This window comes from Anomaloglossus baeobatrachus, chromosome 8 (assembly GCF_048569485.1).
Source record: "Anomaloglossus baeobatrachus isolate aAnoBae1 chromosome 8, aAnoBae1.hap1, whole genome shotgun sequence".
In the NCBI taxonomy this organism is placed as follows: Eukaryota; Metazoa; Chordata; class Amphibia; order Anura; family Aromobatidae; genus Anomaloglossus; species Anomaloglossus baeobatrachus.
Genome location: NC_134360.1, coordinates 252,770,967 through 252,793,991, shown reverse-complemented (window position 1 = coordinate 252,793,991; position 23,025 = coordinate 252,770,967). Strand labels below are relative to the sequence as shown.

Here is a 23,025-nt window from a genome sequence, read left to right as displayed (position 1 = left end):
AGCAGCGCCAGGGCTATAAATGGTCCAATACACCCCACAGTACACATCCGTATACACTGGGAGCCGATAGGTAACTTAGGTGCATTAAGCTGGTGACTGAGACTCCTGGGGACCAACACTCAGTGACAGGAAAGTGAACAACCCCTTCAAGGACAAAAATGGCTTTAGTGCTAAGGGGTTAAACACTACAGAAATGGGGGCTTTTAGTTGCGCAATGAAAGCGTCTCTGCTGAGACTTGTAGTCCAGGCACAGCTGCGCCTGTATCTGCGGCTGTATCTGCGGCTGTATCTGCGCCTGCATCTGCGCCTGTATCTGCGCCTGTATCTGCGCCTGTATCTGCGCCTGCATCTGCAGCACCCTGGACAGTGCTCACAGTCAGCCCCGCCCTGCACTGACGTCACATCATAGTCACGTGACCTGTCCTCGTGGCTCGCGCGCAGCGTCTCCAGCACCTCAGACAGCGCCCGCTGGCCACGCCCTCCAGTGACGTCGAACGTCAATCACCAATGATGCGGAGGGTAACGTCCCAGTTACCATAGCGACAGTAGAACGGCGTCTCCTGGCTGTGGCAGCGGATGACAACAAACATGGCGGAGAGCAGCGGAAGCACAGAGACGGGTCTGTTGTTGTTTGTTTTGGGTTTCTGTGACGTAATGATTGTGTGGCCGGGGCGGGGGGAGGCGGGGAGCGCCGGTGCACGGCCGTGTATGAGGGCATGGATTTATGTAACCCTTCATAGGGACTGGAGAGAAGACATAACAGTGAACAGGTGCATTGGGCCCCAGTGCAAAGAGGTGATAGGGCCCCTCCACACCCCCTGTGCAGTGACACCACAGAGACCTCCAGGCCCCTCATACCCCCTGTGCAGTGACACCACAGAGGCCTCCAGGCCCCTCATACCCCCTGTGCAGTGACACCACAGAGGCCTCCGGGCCCCTCATACCCCCTGTGCAGTGACACCACAGAGGCCTCCGGGCCCCTCATACCCCCTGTGCAGTGACACCACAGAGACCTCCAGGCCCCTCATACCCCCTGTGCTGTGACACCACAGAGACCTCCAGGCCCCTCATACCCCCTGTGCAGAGACACCACAGAGGCCTCCAGGCCCCTCATACCCCCTGTGCAGTGACACCGCAGAGACCTCCAGGCCCCTCATACCCCCTGTGCAGTGACACCACAGAGACCTCCAGGCCCCTCATACACCCTGTGCAGTGACACCACAGAGACCTCCAGGCCCCTCATACCCCCTGTGCAGTGACACCACAGAGACCTCCAGGCCCCTCATACCCCCTGTGCAGTGACACCACAGAGGCCTCCGGGCCCCTCATACCCCCTGTGCAGTGACACCACAGAGGCCTCCGGGCCCCTCATACACCCTGTGCAGTGACACCACAGAGGCCTCCGGGCCCCTCATACCCCCTGTGCAGTGACACCACAGAGGCCTCCAGGCCCCTCACACCCCCTGTGCAGTGACACCACAGAGGCCTCCGGGCCCCTCATACACCCTGTGCAGTAACACCACAGAGGCCTCCGGGCCCCTCATACACCCTGTGCAGTGACACCACAGAGGCCTCCAGGCCCCTCATACACCCTGTGCAGTGACACCACAGAGGCCTCCGGGCCCCTCATACACCCTGTGCAGTGACACCACAGAGACCTCCAGGCCCCTCATACACCCTGTGCAGTGACACCACAGAGGCCTCCAGGCCCCTCCACACCCCCTGTGCAGTGACACCACAGAGACCTCCGGGCCCCTCATACACCCTGTGCAGTGACACCACAGAGGCCTCCAGGCCCCTCATACACCCTGTGCAGTGACACCACAGAGACCTCCAGGCCCCTCATACCCCCTGTGCAGTGACACCACAGAGACCTCCGGACCCCTCATACCCCCTGTGCAGTGACACCACAGAGGCCTCCAGGCCCCTCATACACCCTGTGCAGTGACACCACAGAGGCCTCCAGACCCCTCATACCCCCTGTGCAGTGACACCACAGAGGCCTCCAGGCCCCTCATACCCCCTGTGCAGTGACACCACAGAGGCCTCCGGGCCCCTCATACACCCTGTGCAGTGACACCACAGAGGCCTCCGGGCCCCTCATACACCCTGTGCAGTGACACCACAGAGGCCTCCGGGCCCCTCATACACCCTGTGCAGTGACACCACAGAGGCCTCCAGGCCCCTCATACCCCCTGTGCAGTGACACCACAGAGACCTCCGGACCCCTCATACCCCCTGTGCAGTGACACCACAGAGACCTCCAGGCCCCTCATACACCCTGTGCAGTGACACCACAGAGGCCTCCGGGCCCCTCATACCCCCTGTGCAGTGACACCACAGAGGCCTCCAGGCCCCTCATACCCCCTGTGCAGTGACACCACAGAGGCCTCCGGGCCCCTCATACACCCTGTGCAGTGACACCACAGAGGCCTCCGGGCCCCTCATACACCCTGTGCAGTGACACCACAGAGGCCTCCAGGCCCCTCATACCCCCTGTGCAGTGACACCACAGAGACCTCTGGACCCCTCATACCCCCTGTGCAGTGACACCACAGAGACCTCCAGGCCCCTCATACACCCTGTGCAGTGACACCACAGAGGCCTCCAGACCCCTCATACCCCCTGTGCAGTGACACCACAGAGGCCTCCAGGCCCCTCATACACCCTGTGCAGTGACACCACAGAGGCCTCCAGGCCCCTCATACCCCCTGTGCAGTGACACCACAGAGGCCTCCAGGCCCCTCATACCCCCTGTGCAGTGACACCACAGAGGCCTCCGGGCCCCTCATACCCCCTGTGCAGTGACACCACAGAGGCCTCCGGGCCCCTCCACACCCCCTGTGCTTTGACACCACAGAGACCTCCAGGCCCCTCATACACCCTGTGCAGTGACACCACAGAGGCCTCCGGGCCCCTCATACCCCCTGTGCAGTGACACCACAGAGACCTCCAGGCCCCTCATACCCCCTGTGCTGTGATACCACAGAGGCCTCCAGGCCCCTCATACCCCCTGTGCTGTGACACCACAGAGACCTCCAGGCCCCTCATACACCCTGTGCAGTGACACCACAGAGGCCTCCAGGCCCCTCATACCCCCTGTGCAGTGACACCACAGAGGCCTCCAGGCCCCTCATACCCCCTGTGCAGTGACACCACAGAGACCTCCAGGCCCCTCCACACCCCCTGTGCAGTGACACCACAGAGACCTCCAGGCCCCTCCACACCCCCTGTGCAGTGACACCACAGAGACCTCCAGGCCCCTCATACCCCCTGTGCTGTGATACCACAGAGGCCTCCGGGCCCCTCCACAGCCCCTGTGCTGTGATACCACAGAGGCCTCCGGGCCTCTCCACCCTCCTTGTGCTGTGATACCACAGAGGCCTCCGGGCCCCTCCAACTTCCCTGTGCTGTGATACCACAGAGACCTCCAGGCCCCTCATACCCCCTGTGCTGTGATACCACAGAGGCCTCCGGGCCCCTCCACACCCCCTGTGCTGTGATACCACAGAGGCCTCCGGGCCCCTCCACACTCCCTGTGCTGTGATACCACAGAGACCTCCAGGCCCCTCATACCCCCTGTGCTGTGATACCACAGAGGCCTCCGGGCCCCTCCACACCCCCTGTGCTGTGATACCACAGAGGCCTCCGGGCCCCTCCACCCTCCCTGTGCAGTGACACCACAGAGGCCTCCGGGCCCCTCCAACTTCCCTGTGCAGTGACACCACAGAGACCTCCAGGCCCCTCATACCCCCTGTGCTGTGATACCACAGAGGCCTCCGGGCCCCTCCACACCCCCTGTGCTGTGATACCACAGAGGCCTCCGGGCCCCTCCACACTCCCTGTGCTGTGATACCACAGAGGCCTCCGGGCCCCTCCACACTCCCTGTGCTGTGATACCACAGAGGCCTCCGGGCCCCTCCACACTCCCTGTGGTGTGATACCACAGAGGCCTCCGGGCCCCTCCACACTCCCTGTGCTGTGATACCACAGAGGCCTCCGGGCCCCTCCAACTTCCCTGTGCTGTGATAGCACAGAGGCCTCCGGGCCCCTCCACACCCCCTGTGCTGTGATACCACAGAGGCCTCCGGGCCCCTCCACACTCCCTGTGCTGTGATACCACAGAGGCCTCCGGGCCCCTCCACACTCCCTGTGCTGTGATACCACAGAGGCCTCCGGGCCCCTCCACACCCCATGTGCTGTGATACCACAGAGGCCTCCGGGTCCCTCTGGGCTTGTGATCTGCTCCGAGAGTCGGATATGTTCTGGTTGTGGATCATTTTCACCTCTTCTTCGCTCCAATGATTTAGCGCTGATGCTTCTGTGATCCCCAAGTTAGCGCACACAGCCGTTGTGTGTTACCCCCAGCTCCATGAGCCCTCCGCTACCCTTCTACTTCTCAGGTAACCATGGTAATCTGGGGCACATCTGATGGCACACTCTCAGACTCACCGCCGAGCATTCAGGTAATTGGCTTCCGCATCGCTAGTTTGCACCAATACCACTTTTACGGTTATACTTAGCTCTTCACTCAGCTTTACCCCTGCTGACTAAGCCTGTAATACTGGCAACCAGACTTACCCAACTCTGCTACTTCACTGGACTCTGCGACATCCCTTGGTTTTGCTTCTTTGCTACAGAGAGTGACCTGACCCACCAAACTCTGCTACATTGCTGAGTTCAGCTACATCGCTACAGAGAGCCCTTTCACCCACTGAACACTGCTGTATTGCTTGGTTCTGTTACACCATCAGAAGGTGTTCCCTATTACTGAAATATGCTACATTGCTGGGTTCTGCTACATCACTACGTAGCGCCACCTCGCCAATTGTACCCTGCTATATTGCTGGGTTCTGCTACATCGCTACAGAGAGCCCTTTCACCTACTGAACACTGCTGTATTGTTTGGTTCTGCTACACCATCAGAAAGTGTTCCCTCCTACTGAAGTCTGCTACATTGTTGGATTCTGCTACATTGCAACAGAGAGCCACCTCGCCAATTGTGCCCTGCTACATTGCTGGGTTCTGCTACATCACTACAGAGAGCCACCTCGCCAATTGTACCCTGCTACATTGCTGGGTTCTGCTACATCACTACAGAGAGCCACCTCGCCAATTGTACCCTGCCACATTGCTGGGTTCTGCTACATCACTACAGAGAGCCACCTCGCCAATTGTACCCTGCTACATTGCTGGGTTCTGCTACATCACTACAGAGAGCCACCTCGCCAATTGTACCCTGCTACATTGCTGGGTTCTGCTACGCCACCAGAAAGAGTATTCTCACCTCCCAAACTCTGTTACATTGCTTGGTACTGCTACATCACTAAAGAGTGCCTCCTCACCTACTGACCCCTGCTACATTGCTGGATTCTGCTGCAAGGCTAAAGAGAGTCTCCTCACTTACTGAAACCTGCTACATTGCTAAGTTCTGCTACATCACTACATAGAGCCCCCTCACCTACTGAACTCTGCTTTATTACTGGGTTCTGCTACAGAGAGCCACCTCGCCAATTGTACCTCGCTACATTGCTAGGTTCTGCTACATTGATAAAGAGAGCCTCCTCACCTACTGAACCCTGCTATATTGCTGGGTTCTGCTACATCTCTACAGATAGCCTCCTTACCTACTGAATCTCCTGCATTACTGGGTTCTTCTACACAGTCAGAAAGATTCTTCTCACCTACTGAGCCCTGCTAGATTGCTGGGTTCTGCTACATTGATAAAGAGAGCCTCCTCACCTACTGAACCCTGCTACATTGCTGGGTTCTGCTACATTGATAAAGAGAGCCTCCTCACTAACTGAACCCTGCTACATTGCTGGGTTGTGCTACATTGATAAAGAGAGCCTCCTCATCTACTGAACACTGCTACATTGCTGGGTTCTGCTACATTGATAAAGAGAGCCTCCTCACCTACTGAACCCTGCTACATTGCTGGGTTCTGCTACATTGATAAAGAGAGCCTCCTCACTAACTGAACCCTGCTACATTGCTGGGTTCTGCTACATTGATAAAGAGAGCCTCCTCACCTACTGAACCCTGCTACATTGCTGGGTTCTGCTACATTGATAAAGAGAGCCTCCTCATCTACTGAACCCTGCTACATTGCTGGGTTCTGCTACATTGATAAAGAGAGCCTCCTCACCTACTGAACCCTGCTACATTGCTGGGTTCTGTTACATTGATAAAGAGAGCCTCCTCACCTACTGAACCCTGCTACATTGCTGGGTTCTGTTACATTGATAAAGAGAGCCTCCTCACTAACTGAACCCTGCTACATTGCTAGGTTCTGCTACATTGATAAAGAGAGCCTCCTCATCTACTGAACTCTGTTACATTGCTGGGTTCTGCTAGATCGCTACATTGCTACATCTACAAGTCTTCCCTGATCTGCTGTTATCTGTTTCATCGGTCTTCCTTCGCGTAGACTGGATGTCTTCAGATTTAGTATTCTACTGCTCTGGTTCCATTCAACCATTACTTCAGCCTTTCCACCTCTGCACCAGCTTTATCTGTGCTACTCAACAACTGGGACAATCCACCTCACTATGTGAGACATAACAATGTGCTACAGTGGAGACCACAATGCCAGGAATAGGGCACATGACCACTGCATGCGCTTGTAATCCACGAGGAGCGCTGGAGCACCAGATCTTAATAGGTGAAAATAGAGGTGACCATAGAGCCTATTTTCTTATTCTATTACATTTGCAAAGAAAAAAAAACTTGGAACATTATTGTGGACACCGGAGCCAGAGCTCCTTCCCGTGTCTTCAGATAGCAAGTCCAAGAAAAGCTACATAGTCTTAGCAAGTTGTCTGAAATACGGAGAAATTAAAGGGATTCCCTGGGCATATAATATTTATGATCTCCCGTTAAGACAAGTCATCAATATTTGATCAGTGGGAGTAGAACCCTTGAACCCCCAACGATCAGCAGTTATAAGCTCCGATGGCACGAGGATGTAAACACTGAACAGAGCTGGACTGTGCAACTCCATTCATTGTGTAGCCACTGATGAGTACTGCAGATCAGCTATTATTTAAGGGGAAAACAAGTTCATTTTTGGTTCTGGGAAGTGGCTACTACACATTAAATGAAGTTGCACAGTTAGGCTCCATTCATTAGTTACATCGGGCTTATAACATCTGACCGGTGTGAGCCAAGTGTCAGATTCCCATTGATGTGATCCAAGTGTCAGATTCCCATTGATGTGATCCAAGTGTCAGATTCCCATTGATGTGATCCAAGTGTCAGATTCCCATTGATCTGATCCAAGTGTCAGATTCCCATTGATCTGATGTTGATGACAAATCCTAAGGGCAGATCATCAATTTTATAAAGCTGGAGAACCCTTTAAGCCAGTGGTCCCAAACGTTTCTTACATTAAGATGCACATTCAGCTCTCAGAGGAGGTCACAAGCTACATCCAGAGCCCTCTAAGTGGGGTCATCCAGTGCTACCCTTCCACAGTAGTGATGGGTAGAGCCCCCCATTATAGGTACAATGGCAACCAAAGCTTCAGAAATCACACCAAGACCTTGTGCCGCGCTCCCTTATAGGCAACCTATTTAAATCTAGGGCTCCCAATGTACCTTGGTATTCCAATGGTACCCAATGGTATTCTTGCAACAACTACTCCCACCTCACTATCATACCCAGCATTAATCCCCCCTCTAACTAGGGTTACCATATTTATCTCCCCACCTTCTCATTCCTCCACCAGTATATCGGCATCAAGTTCTGCTCTTCTGTGCGGGGCTACTCAGAAAAGTCACCATCTGGAGACCTGCTCTTCATAGCTGTTTGCTGGATCTGGTGCTCATGCATCAAACTGGCAGACAGCTGCGATCCACATATCATGGTCACGCGAGCCACACATGGTCTCGCGAGCAACACATCATCGTCCAGCGAGCCACACATCATGGTCCCTCAAGCTACATATCATGGTCCTGCGAGCCACATGTGTCTCCCGAGCCACAGGTTGGGGATCCCTGATTTAAGCTAATAGGAGAAAACGCAATAAAAATAATTACTTACCTGATTAACCCCTCTCTGATCCAGCAGCGTCCCTCTGATGATCTCTGCCAGCTCAGTTTCCCTCACTGCAGTGATGACGTTGTTAACAGTCACATGATTGCTGCAGACGATCACTGACTTGTACAGCATGGTACTACTGAGGTCTTATGCACATCTGGCAGGTATTGTACCACTATCGTATTACTGTGGTTTTCCAGCCTTAGACTAGTGTCAGACGGCCGTAGAGTCTTTCATCCAATAGAATTGGGACAATTACATCAATAATTGATCTGATCAAACTCTGATCGAGTGTCAGAATAGCGTGATCCGATTCTCTTGGATGACAGAATCGGATCACACTGTGAACCAAATTTCTCCATCTTCTCCACTCTGTGAGCCCATGGATGTCATCTGAGTAGAGTCCGGTAATTTGCATGCACCCATAGACTAGAATGGGTGAACCTCGTCCAGTTTACATGTCAAATTGAATTTTTTTTTCTCACGCTTAACCGGTATGAGAAAAAAAGTTGATCACAACTGCCTCATTCCTCATTGGATAACATTGATCCAAGTGATATCCAATAAAAATCAGATACCGTGTTTCCCCGAAAATAAGACACTGTCTTGTATTATTTCTGGCCACAAAAAATGCGTTGGCACTTATTTTCGGGGCAGAGTTTATTCTCGGGGAAACACGAGTATGGGGTAAAAAAGCAGACCCCCTCTTTCCAGGAGACTCATACTTATCAGATTCCGGACGTCTGCGTCGCTCCCAGATCGTCCTGAGATCTTCGGTGGCCGCTCCCAGCAAGTATGATCCACAGCGGTGCTCCCCTGCTTCCGGTCGGCACACTCACACACATCAGATCGCACACACACACATCAGATCGCACACACACATCAGATCGCACACACAACATCCCGTGATACCTGTTGCTTTTGTCCAGCAGGAGAACCTGGAATGCAGTGCAGTAGAGTGTGAGGACCTGTGGTGGAATGCTTGAAGGACCTATGGTAGAACACAGCACCGCAGGTCCTCAACGGTTCCGCTGCAGGTCTTCGTGCTCCACTGCACTGCATCCCAGATTCCCCTGCTGTCCAAAAGCAATCGATATCATCAGATGTGGTGAGTGTGTGTGCGCGATCTGATGTATGTGTGTGATCTGATGTGTGTGTGTGTGTGTGTGTGTGTGATCTGATGTGTGTGTGTGTGATCTGATGTGTGTGTGTGCGATCTGATGTTTGTGTGTGCGATCTGATGTTTGTGTGTGTGATCTGATGTGTGTGTGTGCATTCTGATGTGTGTGTATGCGATCTGATGTGTGTGTATGCGATCTGATGTGTGTGTGATCTGATGTGTGTGTGTGCGATCTGATGTGTGTGTGTGCGATCTGATGTGTGTGTGTGATCTGATGTGTGTGTGATCTGATGTGTGTGTGATCTGATGTGTGTGTGATCTGATGTGTGTGTGATCTGATGTGTGTGTGTGCGATCTGATGTGTGAGTGTCATCTGATGTGTGTGTGTGTGCGATCTGATGTGTGTGTGCGATCTGATGTGTGTGTGTGCGATCTGATGTGTGTGTGCGATCTGATGTGTGTATGCGATCTGATGTGTGTGGGTGTGATCTGATGTGTGTGTGTGTGATCTGATGTGTGTATGTGATCTGATGTGTGTGTGCGATCTGATGTGTGTGTGTGCGATCTGATGTGTGTGTGCGATCTGATGTGTGTGTGCGATCTGATGTGTGTGTGCGATCTGATGTGTGTATGTGATCTGATGTGTGTGTGCGATCTGATGTGTATGTGATCTGATGTGTGTGTGCGATCTGATGTGTGTATGTGATCTGATGTGTGTATGTGATCTGATGTGTGTGTGCGATCTGATGTGTGTGTGCGATCTGATGTGTGTGTGCGATCTGATGTGTGTATGCGATCTGATGTGTGTGTGCGATCTGATGTGTGTGTGCGATCTGATGTGTGTGTGTGATCTGATGTGTGTGTGTGATCTGATGTGTGTGTGTGATCTGATGTGTGTGTGTGATCTGATGTGTGTGTGTGATCTGATGTGTGTGTGTGATCTGATGTGTGTGTGTGATCTGATGTGTGTGTGTGATCTGATGTGTGTATGCGATCTGATGTGTGTGTGCGATCTGATGTGTGTGCGATCTGATGTGTGTATGTGATCTGATGTGTGTATGTGATCTGATGTGTGTATGTGATCTGATGTGTCTATGTGATCTGATGTGTGTGTGCGATCTGATGTGTGTGTGCGATCTGATGTGTGTGTGCGATCTGATGTGTGTGTGCGATCTGATGTGTGTGTGTGATCTGATGTGTGTGTGTGATCTGATGTGTGTGTGTGATCTGATGTGTGTATGTGATCTGATGTGTGTATGTGATCTGATGTGTGTGTGTGATCTGGTGTGTGTGTGCGATCTGATGTGTGTATGTGATCTGATGTGTGTGTGTGATCTGATGTGTGTGTGTGATCTGATGTGTGTGTGTGATCTGATGTGTGTGTGTGATCTGATGTGTGTGTGTGATCTGATGTGTGTGTGTGATCTGATGTGTGTATGCGATCTGATGTGTGTATGTGATCTGATGTGTGTGTGCGATCTGATGTGTGTGTGCGATCTGATGTGTGTATGCGATCTGACGTGTGTATGTGATCTGATGTGTGTATGCGATCTGATGTGTGTGTGTGATCTGATGTGTGTATGCGATCTGATGTGTGTGTGCGATCTGATGTGTGTGTGCGATCTGATGTGTATGTGATCTGATGTGTGTGTGCGATCTGATGAGTGTGTGCGATCTGATGAGTATGTGATCTGATGTGTGTGTGCGATCTGATGTGTGTGTGTGATCTGATGTGTGTATGTGATCTGATGTGTGTGTGTGATCTGATGTGTGTATGCGATCTGATGTGTGTGTGCGATCTGATGTGTGTGTGCGATCTGATGTGTATGTGATCTGATGTGTGTGTGCGATCTGATGAGTGTGTGCGATCTGATGAGTATGTGATCTGATGTGTGTGTGCGATCTGATGTGTGTGTGTGATCTGATGTGTGTGTGTGATCTGATGTGTGTATGCGATCTGATGTGTGTATGCGATCTGATGTGTGTATGTGATCTGATGTGTGTATGCGATCTGACGTGTGTAGGTGTGCGTTCCACTGTAGGTCCTCCCGTTTGGTATCGGGGTCTTCTGTCTTCTCTCTTTTGGGGGTGTCTGCTTTTTATAATGAAGTGTCCTGCAGTAGCTTTACCTTTTTTAGCTGCACGGACACTTCATTATTGAACCGTGACTAGGGCTTATTTTCTGGGCAGGGCTTATATTTAAGCCTTACTCCGAAAAGGTTGAGAATTCCTGCTAGGGCTTATTTTTGGGGTAGGGCTTATTTTCGGGGAATCACTGTAGCTCTCACCTGATTTATACGGTGGTATGACCCTGGCCTTATTTGTTTTTCCTCTATAGGTGTGCCCTTGTTAAAACTAATACAATCATCTCTTTCTCACCCTCCCCAGGTCCAGCATTGCATCTCTGCCGCTGCTCTGATTCTTGTTGATAGGCTGCAGCTGTGCTTAATGATTGGCTGCAGTGGTCACCTGTGCTGTAATCGTGACGTTACCTCTGTCAGCAGAGTTAGAGGCAGCGGCGGAGGCGATGGAGGGTAAGAGCTGCAGCTGATTTTATGTTTAACACAGGCAGTTGTGTGTGAAACCCCCCTTTAATTAGAGCCGGATGCATGCACTTACCTGGCAGCAGCAGACGGATGACACGGATGACACGTCAGCAGCACCTCACACCTTCGCAGACGTGAGAATGCTGGATAACCCCTTTAATGAATGCTGTCGCTAGTATATAACCATGGCTCCAGGCTTTACGTTTCTGCAGATGGCTGGCAGCATGATCTATGTAGCGTTACGGGTTTATTAATGTTTCCATTGACTGCGATTCCGTTAATCAGACTAATCACATGTTGATTATATCATTGCATACATCGTTATTTTAGGCCGGATCCGACCTATGACGTATCGCCGTCAGTGTCAGCAGCATTAACGAATATTGTCGCCTGGTTCTCCGCGCCCCTGACACCCTTATTAAGTATCTTTACTCGCGATTGCAGTTTCTATTTTTCTCGTTACATTTGTAGCCATGCAACAAACGACTAATTGCTGGTAATAATTATTGCAGGAAGAGACATTGCAGTGTCAGAAAGCTGCCACACAATACTAATTATTACTAATGGATTATTGTTGTGATAATTAACCACTTACAGAGATGGAAAGAGCAGGAAATCGTTTACATTACTAATCATATACTATTATTTGCTATCCTGGTTACTGTAACCTGCAACGCTTTGTTCTCGGTGGGTGTATACCACATGACGCTGTGGGGCATTAGTGGAGTTCGGGACAAAGTTTGTACAGAGTTGATGTAATTATTGGAGGTGTATTTGTGACGCCCTGGCCAAACCAGGTAGTCACAGATAGGCCCCTACACAACACCCTTCCCTCACTTAGGAAACACACAGCCGACCTGAAACCCTAGTCACCCCCCCCTTAGGGAAAGATGGACACACCAGTGGGCGTGACCAGGTGGTTGGGACACGCCCACCCAGGGGTCTAGACAGCCCGGGGTGGGAAAACAAGCTGTTGAGCTTCAGTGAAAGTTTGGAGAGGAGTGTGGGCTGGAGCTAAGTGTAGCTCCAGCAGAGGAAGTTGAAGTTGAATGGTGCCAGGGTAGGAGCCCTAGAACCTTGGCTAGGAGGCAGACGGTGGTCTCCGTCAGCAGGAGATGGGAAGACGGCTCGGCAGAACCAAGGTGGACCGGGACAGGGTTGTAGCCCACCGGTACCGACACGGGGAACAGACCCGGAAACCGGAGCACAAAGGGGGGTACTCAGACCCTGAAGCCAGGACCGGAAACAAGCGGCCTGGTTAATTAACCGATTGAGGCCAGGACTAGAGATTCTGTCCCACCCAAAGTCCCTCATAGAAGACAACAGCCCACCGATAGGGATAAGAGGTCACCGCCAGGGCCCATAGATCCCATGGGCCAGCGTCTGCGGGCACGGCTCCTTAGGCCAGAACCAGCCGGTAGCGGACTCCTGAGTTCCAGACTAGGGAGTCCATCTTACACAAAGTCAGTGCAAAGGAAAAGGATAGAGATGACCAGCCTGGGTGGGGGACCCGAATGCAACCGGCCACCAGCACCTTGGTTTACCAGAGACTTGTGTGATTTATTGACTGTGAGTAAACAAGCATTCCCCTGCCTTTGCTATATCCTGCACCAGACACTGGGCCCCGGGGCCACCATCCCTACCCACGGAGGGGTTAACATCTAGCTGCCACTACATCTCCCCCGGGTGCCCCACAACCGCAGCGGTGGTATCCCAACTCACCACACACCGTGGGTGGCGTCACAAACTTAATACTGCTTAGCCCGTACATCTACGTCCCCCCATTTATTCGGTGTGTCCGCGAGACCCTCGAGCCACCACCCCAGCAGGCCCGGATCCGAGCAGCGCCGGCTGCTGGCACGGGGGTGGCACATATTTTTGGTGAATGATAATTGTATTGATTAGCGGTTATCACAGCAGGGGATGGTAAGGAGTTTACAGCAGGCTGACATATAATGGTTCTGCACAGGCTGCTTGTCCTATAGAGCTGTAATCCAGCACCTAAAGCAGTGAATGGGACCGAGCTCTATGCTGATGTCACTCAGGTGATCTGCGGTCAGAGCTGGAGTCCTCCACCTGTGACCGCAAATCAGGCCATGACTGAAGTGAGCTGCAGGTGGATGTCACGCTGGGTGTGGGGAGAGACACCCAGCAAGTGGACTCCAGGGAATAAGGGAGGCTGAAACACAAAGAGGGGGGGAAACCAGGAGCTACTGCGCTGACACTGAGGGCCCTGCGCTTGCCCTCAAACCACAGGTACCTATAAGGGTTTGGAGGTGTGGCCCACCAACGTACCCCTGTATCCTAGCCAGACCCTAGGACTAAATCCCACCACCCACCAATCCACAGGGGGGAAAAACAAACACAAAAATAACCAGCAAAAGGGGAAAAAGGAAAAACAACAACTTATCTTGAGAGGGAATCTTCAGAATCTACAGCAACACTAGCCTGAAGCCGCATGCACTCCTGAGCAAGCAACTTCTCCAAGTGAAGAGTATAATCCGTACTGGAGGAGCAAGAGGCCCCACGTTATAAAGGCCCTTAATTACCAACTCGAGGAAAGGCTCCTCCAACCTGGCAAGGAAACAGAAAAAAAACTAAATCAAGCCCTTAAAGGGACAGCATCCATTAACGTCTGGATGATCGCCGGGCCCTTCTGTACCTGGTCCCAGCAGCAGCACCTGAAGGTCCAGACACATTCGTGACAGTGGAGGGTTCTCCTCACCCGTGAGCGCACGCCTCGGACAGTTGTTTGTCGGAGAACAAGTGCGAAGGACGGAACAATCTGTGGCGGTGGAGGAGGGGGAGAAATGTTTTGAGATGGCACTATACGCAGGGGTACTTGCCACTATGGAGGGGACATCAGAGGACATTGTTGAAGTCTCAGTATCGGGAGGTATCTATGGACGCCTCTACTAATACTTGGGCTTCGTGCCAACTCACTGACTTCAACCCCAAATGATTGCCACCGTCACAGGGCAATCAGGAAAAGCCTGGTAAAGTGCCGGACTAGTCGCATTTAATGGATGCGACAAGTCTGGGGAGGCTGTGGGCTCGTATTTTTTGGATGGCGGGGGCCCTAGCAACATGGGCCTCTTCACCCTGATAATACAAGCCCACATCTGTTGGCTTTACCTTGGCTGGATATTAAAATACTGCGGAGCCCCACATTTTTTTAATTTTTTATTTTTTTTTTTTCAAAAGAAACATAATAAAAAAATAAAAACAAAACAAAAAAACAAAGATATGGAAAAATATGTATGATTGTATGTATTTAATGTATGTACAGTCATATGAAAAAGTTTGGGCACCCCTATTAATGTTACCCTTTTTTCTTTATAACAATTTGGGTTTTTGCTATTTCAGTTTCATATATCTAATAACTGATGGACTGAGTAATATTTCTGGATTGAAATGAGGTTTCTTGTACTAACAGAAAATGTGCAATCCGCATTTAAATAAAATTTGACCGGTGCAAAAGTATGGGCACCCTTATCAATTTCTTGATTTGAACACTCCTAACTACTTTTTACTGACTTACTGAAGCACTAAATTGGTTTTGTAACCTCATCGAGCTTTGAACTTCATAGGCAGGTGTATCCAATCATGAGAAAAGGTATTTAAGGTGGCCACTTGCAAGTTGTTCTCCTATTTGACTCTCCTATGAAGAGTGGCATCATGGGCTCCTCAAAACAACTCTCAAATGATCTGAAAACAAAGATTATTCAACATAGTTGTTCAGGGGAAGGATACAAAGAGTTGTCTCAGAGATTTAAACTGTCAGTTTCCACTGTGAGGAACATAGTAAGGAAATGGAAGAACACAGGTACAGTTCTTGTTAAGCCCAGAAGTGGCAGGCCAAGAAAAATATCAGAAAGGCAGAGAAGAAGAATGGTGAGAACAGTCAAGGACAATCCACAGTCCACCTCCAAAGACCTGCAGCATCATCTTGCTGCAGATGGTGTCAATGTGCATCGGTCAACAATACAGCGCACGTTGCACAAGGAGAAGCTGTATGGGAGAGTGATGCGAAAGAAGCCGTTTCTGCAAGCACGCCACAAACAGAGTCGTCTGAGGTATGCAAAAGCACATTTGGACAAAGCCAGTTACATTTTGGAAGAAGGTCCTGTTTACTGATGAAACAAAGAATGAGTTGTTTGGTCATACAAAAAGGCGTTATGCATGGAGGCAAAAAAACATGGCATTCCAAGAAAAGCACTTGCTACCCACAGTAAAATTTGGTGCAGGTTCCATCATGCTTTGGGGCTGTGTGGCCAATGCCGGCACCGGGAATCTTGTTAAAGTTGAGGGTCGCATGTATTCAACTCAGTATCAGCAGATTCTTGACAATAGTGTGCAAGAATCAGTGGCGAAGTTGAAGTTACGCAGGGGATGGATATTTCAGCAAGACAATGATCCAAAACACCGCTACAAATCTACTCAGGCATTCATGCAGAGGAACAATTACAATGTTCTGGAATGGCCATCCCAGTCCCCAGACCTGAATATCATTGAACATCTGTGGGATGATGTGAAGCGGCTGTCCATGCTCGCCCACCATCAAACTTACCTGAACTGGAATTGTTTTGTAAACAGGAATGGTCAAATCTACCTTCATCCAGGATCCAGGAACTCATTAAAAGCTACAGGAAGCGACTAGAGGCTGTGATTTTTGCAAAAGGAGGATGTACAAAATATTAATGTCACTTTTATGTTGAGGTGCCCATACTTTTGCACCGGCCAAATTTTGTTTAAATGCGGATTGCACATTTTCTGTTAGTACAATAAACCTCATTTCAATCCAAAAATATTACTGAGTCCATCAGTTATTAGATATATGAAACTGAAATAGCAAAAACCCAAATTGTTATAAAGAAAAAAAGGTTAATATTAATAGGGGCGCCCAAACTTTTTCATATGACTGTATGTATTGTATGTACAGTGGGTACATAAAGTATTCAGACCCCTTTAAATTTTTCACTTTGTTTCATTGCAGCTGTTTGGTAAATTAAAAAAGGTTCATTTTTTTCTCATTAATGTGCCCTCTGCGCCCAATCCCTGATCTGGACAGAAAAAAAACAGAAATGTAGAAATTTTTGCAAATTTAAACAAGAAAAACTGAAATATCACATGGTCATAAGTATTCAGCCCCTTGGGCCAGTATTGAGTAGAGGCAGCCTCCCTTTTGAGCTAGTACAGCCATGAGTCTTCTTGGGATCCTGGATTTGGGGATCCTCGGCCATTCTTCCTTGCAGATCCTCTCCAGTTCCGTCAGGTTGGATGGTGAATGTTGGTAGACGCCATTTTCAGGTCTCTCCAGAGATGCTCAATTGGGTTTAGGTCAGGGTTCTGGCTGGGCCGATCAAGAATAGTCACAGAGTTGTTCTGAAGCTGCTTCTTTGTTATTTTAGCTGTGTGCTTAGGGTCATTGTCTTGTTGGAAGGTGAACCTTCGGCCAAGTCTGAGGTCCAGAGCATCTGGAAGAGGTTTTCTTCCAGGATATCCCTGTAGTTGGCCACATTCATCTTTCTTTCAATTGTAACCAGACGTCCTGTCCCTGCCGCCATAGCATGATGCTGCCACCACCATGTCTCACTGTGGGGATTGTATTGGGCAGGTGATGAGCAGTGCCTGGTTTTCTCCACACATACCACTTAGATTTATCACCAAAAAGTTCTATCTTCGTCTCATCAGACCAGAGACTATTATTTCTCATAGTCTGGGAGTCCTTCATGTGTTTTTTTGCAAATTCTATGAGGCTGTCATATGTCTTGCACTGAGGAGAGGCTTCCGTCGGGCCATTCTGCCACAAAGGCCCGACTGGTGGAGGCTGCAGTGATAGTTTACTTTGTGGAACTTTCTCCCATCTCCCTACTGCATCTCTGCAGCTCGGCCACAGTGATCTTGGGGTTCTACTTTACCTCTTTCACCAAGGCTCTTCTCCCACGATTGCTCAGTTTGGCTGGACGGCCGGGTCTAGGAAGAGTTCTGGTGGTTCAAAACTTCTTCCATTTAAGGATTATGGAGGCCACTGTGCTCTTAGGAACCTTGAGTACTGTAGAAATTCTTTTGTAACCTTGGCCAGATCTGTGCCTTGCCACAATTCTGTCTCTGAGCTCCTTGGGCAGTTCCTTTGACCTCATGATTCTCATTTGGTGTGACATGCAGTGTGAGCTGTGTGGTCTTATATAGACAGGTGTGTGCCTTTCCAAATCATGTCCTATCAGTGTAATTACACATAGCTGGACTCCAATGAAGGAGGAGAACCATGTCAAGGAGGATCACAAGGAAATGGACAGCATGGGACTTACACATGAGCGTCTGAGCAAAGGGGCTGAATACTTATGACCATGTGATATTTCAGGTTTTCTTGTTTAATAAATTTGCAAAATATCTACATTTCTGGTTTGTTTTTTTATCAAGATGGGGGATGGGGGCAGAGTGCACATTAATGAGAATTTACCAAATGGCTGCAATGAAACAAAGAGTGAAAATTTAAAGGGGTCTGAATACTTTCCGTACCCACTGTATGTACTTAATGTATGTATGTGTGTGGGTGTAAACATCCTGCCTAATCCTGCACTATTTATTTATCCTGGAATAATGGGGTTTCCTTTTCCTGTTGTTCTCTACCTCACTTCCTGTGAAATCACCCGCTTTTTTGGGGCCAAAAACACAAAAACGCGTGGAAAATGTACCAATGTGGCAACATGCGTTTTTCCTTGCGTTTATCATCACCTGATTAATTTCAATAGGTGACAAAAATGTAAGAAGATTGATTATGCTGCATTTTTTTGTCAGAACTTTGTGACGAATAAACTACAACGTACGCGCAGCAAATCTGAATCCTCATAGACTTTGCTCGAAGTCAGAAGTCAGAACTCGCTGATGATAAAACTGCACCAAAAAACGCAACAAAAAAGCAACAAAATGCAGCGCGTGCATAAAGCCTAAAGCCTGCTTTACACGGTACGACCGATTGTGCGATTTCACAATCGATCGTACCCGCCCCCGTCCTTTTTGCGTCACGGGCAAATCGCTGCCCGTGTCGCACAAAGTTAGTAACCCCCGTCACACATACTTACCTCTCGTGCGACCTCGCTGTGGGCGGCGAACGTCCACTTCCTGGAGTGGGAGGGACGTTCGGCGTCACAACGACGTCACACGGCCGCCGGCCAATAGAAGCGGAGGGGCGGAGATGAGCGGGACGTAAACATCCCGCCCACCTCCTTCCTTCCACATAGAGCCGGCGGCGGCCGCGGGAGGCAGGTGAGCTGCTCATCGTTCCCGTGGTGTCACACAGAGCGGCGTGTGCTACAACGGAAACGATGGTCAACTAAATTAAACGATATTATGGAACCTAGCGAGCAGTACCCGACTCACGATTTGTGAGCGATACTGCGTCGCTAGGAGGTGTCACACAGGCCGGCATCGCCAGCGATGCCGGATGTGCGTCACAAAATCCGTGACCCCGACGATCTATCGCACGATGGATTGCCTGGTGTAAAGCAGCCTTAACTGTATCACTGTCCACCTGATGTCAGCAGTGGAGAAAATACCAGCCCCTGAGAGCAGCCGAGGAGGCTCAGCTCTGGACCTGGGGAAGGGGAGGAAAACATGGGTTTGCTTTTCTTTTTTTTTTTTAAACAAACTGCTGCCTGCGGGGTCATGAGTTTTCCTTGATGAGAAAACCTTCTTAATACATGGATGGACCAAATTTGCCAACATGAGAGCCACTCGGTATTTGCAACTCTCTGCTCCGGCTCATAGAAGGGTGGCGTCATCAGGCCTCAGTTGTGCGTGTCTTCATAGGATAACCCCTTTAAGGATATGAACATGACACAATCACTTTCTAGAAGCAATGTTACATTCATTTTGATGGATCATTCATCCCTCTCTTGACCCCCGTATGATTGGAGAATGGAGGAAAAGCACGGTCTGGTTTTGCACTTCTGCTCATCCATTGCGCCCCTTAGTGATGCTCTCCCGGGCATAACTACAATAGGTGCAGGGGTTACAATTGCACCGAGGCCCTGGAGCCTAAGGGGCCAAACAGTCCCCTCTGCCTATATGAAAGTCCAATACAGTGAAAGTCTTGCAATAATTAGGGGTCCTGTTGGAGCTTTTGCATTGGGGGCCCATGAGCGTCACGTTACACCTCTGGCTGTGAGGTTGGTATATGGGGGGTTAATCTGTGACCCTAACTCCAAATGCCGAGTACATTTCCAGACAAAGGTCCCTGCATAGCTCTGCAGCTATAATCAGCGCCGTGTAGGAGTCGTGTCAGGAAGAGCTGTGATTTCTCTCTTTCACTTTCCTCATTCTTATCAAATGTTTCTCTTTTAATGAGGACTTTTTTTTATAAGAAACACAGAAGAGAAGTATGGATAAGCCGTACTCTACACGGCTTGATCTATGAAATGTACTTTTTACATGTTAATAGTAATTATATGATCTCTACAGGTCCCACCTAAGCACAGTGTGCACGTCAGTGTGATTTACTATAGATAGATAGAGGGATAGATAGAGGGATAGATAGCTAGATAGATAGATAGATAGAGGGATAGATAGAGGGATAGATAGATAGATAGAGGGATAGATAGATAGCTAGATAGATAGATAGATAGATAGAGGGATAGATAGATAAATAGATAGAGGGATAGATAGATAGATAGATAGATAGATAGATAGAGGGATATATAGATAGATAGATAAATAGATAGAGGGATAGATAGATAGATAAATAGATAGAAGGATAGATAGAGGGATAGATATAGCAGTAACTTGGGAAAACTGTTCAACAGCATCCTAAACAAAAGGATCATCAGTTTCCTTACCGAGCACAATGTCCTGAGCAAAAGCCAAGCAGGGTTCGTGCCAAACCACCGCACCACGGACCACATCAACACCCTGCACAGTCTCATTCAGAACCACATCCACAATACAAAGCATGGGAAAATATACGCCTGCTTTGTAGACTTTAAAAAGACCTTTGACTCAGTGTGGCACTCGGGCTTGTTCTTGAAATTGCTGGAGAGCGGAATAGGAGGAAAGACCTACGATGTCCTCAAAAGCTCCTACACCGAGAACCTCTGCAGCGTGAGTGTGAACGGTAGAAGAACGGCCTATTTCCAGCAGAGCCGAGGAGTCAGACAAGGCTGCGGCCTAAGTCCAACGCTCTTCAATATTTACATCAATGAGCGGCTACTGCTCTGGAATCTTCACCTGCTCCAGGTCTCACACTCCATGACGCCCAGGTGAAATTCTTGCTCTATGCAGATGACCTACTGCTGGTGTCACCAACCGAGAAAGATCTCCAAGACAACCTACAAATCTTGGAGAAATTCAGCTCCACATGGGCACTACCTATAAATCTAAAGCAAACCAACATCATGGTGTTCCAGAAGAGAAAAAGGAGATTTAACCAGCATCCTTCATTTGTCGTAAACAACTGCACTCTTACAGGAACAGACAAATACACCTACTTGGGCCTGGAAATTCACCAGTGAGGGAGCTTCAAACAAGCCATAGAGACCCTGAGAAACAAGGCCTGCAAAACCTTTTATGCCATCCGAAGGAAATTGTATCATCTGAAGCCTCCAGTGAGGGTCTGGCTAAAAATCTTCGATTCCATCATCGCCCCAATTCTCCTGTACGGCAGCGAAGTGTGGGGCCCTCACACTTACCCAGATTGGTCAAGGTGGGATTCCAGCCCAACAGAAATATTTCGCCTGGAATTCTGTAAGCACCTTTTCCAGGTCCATCGAAGCACTTCCATCAGTGGCTGTCGAGCCGAGCTGGGCAGATTCCCTCTACACCTAGCAGCTCTGAAGAGGTCACTATTATTTCAGGCTCACCTACAGAGTAGCAATCCAAGCTCCCATCACCACAAAGCTCTGATATATATACGTGGTCCAGATGAACCAGGACCCCTGGCACAGCTCTCCCAAACCCAACTGGACAAAAGGACCAATCACAGCAGCCTCACAAGAACCAGAATCAGGAAGATGGTAGACGAAGGCCAGGAGAGGTATGTCAATGACTGGAGGACCGACATCAACACCTCACAGAAACTGACCACGTACCAGAGACTACAGACTGGCCCCATATCTGGAAAAACTCCCGGACCCCAGAGACCGCAGGACCCTGAGCCGATATAGACTCAGTGCCCACAGTCTAGCCATCGAATCCGGCCGACACAAGCAGAGCTACAAGCTCAGGGAGGACAGACTGTGCCAACACTGTGACCTGGAGGCCCTGGAGGATGAAACCCACTTCCTGCTGCACTGCACCAAGTACTCAGCAGTGAGGGACACTCACTTCAGGAGACTCTCCCATCTCCTCCCGGATTTCAGCTTCATGAAGGAGGAAGAGAAAATATATATCCTGCTGGGGGAAGAAAAGAGCGCAGTGGAGATAGCAGCGTGGTATGTGAGCGAATGTCATTGTCTTCGAGAAAGAGAACTATGATAAGCCATGGACTTCCATAGCCCCCCATCCCAGATGTGGCCCCCCAGTCCCCACCATTGATGTGCCCCATCCACCCTCACTACAGTCCCCACCCTGGATATGCCCCATCATAAGCCATGGACTTCCATAGCCCCCCATCCCAGATGTGGCCCCACAGTCCCCACCCTGGATGTGCCCCATCTATCCTTCCTACAGTCCCCACCCTGGATGTGCCCCATCCATCCTTCCTACAGTCTCCACCCTGGATGTGACCCATCCATCCTTCCTACAGTCCCCATCCTGGATATGCCCCATCCATCCTTCCTACAGTCCCAACCCACCATCCCCAAGGTCCCAACCCACCATCCCCACAGTGCCAGTCCCTAATGTACACTTGCATTGGCAAAACTAATTTGTATTTGGTCCTGCCAATAAAGCTTATTTGATTTGATTTGATAGATTGATAGATAGAAGGATAGATAGATACAGTCATATGAAAACGTTTGGGCACCCCTATTACTATTAAACTTTTTTCTTTATAACAATTTGGGTTTTTGCAACAGCTATTTCAGTTTCATATATCTAATAACTGATGGGACTCAGTAATATTTCTGGATTGAAATGAGGTTTATTGTACTAACAGAAAATGTGCAATCCGCATTTAAACAAAATTTGACTGGTGCAAAAGTATGGGCACCCTTATCAATTTCTTGATTTGAACACTTCTAAATACTTTTTACTGACTTACTAAAGCACTAAATTGGTTTTGTAACCTCATTGAGCTTTGAACTTCATAGGCAGGTGTATCCAATCATGAGAAAAGGTATTTAAGGTGGCCACTTGCAAGTTGTTCTCCTATTTGAATCTCCT

The 23,025-nt window shown here is 49.6% G+C and overlaps 1 protein-coding gene across 2 annotated transcripts in view; it reads left to right on the top strand.

Moving 5' to 3' along the window:
* The first annotated feature begins 535 nt into the window (after positions 1–535).
* The window catches only part of LOC142249007 (cytosolic carboxypeptidase 6-like), a 2,064,630-nt gene continuing 2,042,140 nt past the window's right edge, over positions 536–23,025 (top strand). Inside the window, exon 1 of one of the 2 annotated variants that reach the window (XM_075320539.1) lies at positions 536–619. In XM_075320539.1, the coding sequence (XP_075176654.1) occupies positions 577–619 (43 nt within the window). In that variant the 5' untranslated portion in view covers positions 536–576. Of the gene's footprint in view, positions 620–11,623; positions 11,695–23,025 lie in introns of those variants that run through there. The other variant, XM_075320540.1, reaches the window with a different exon arrangement.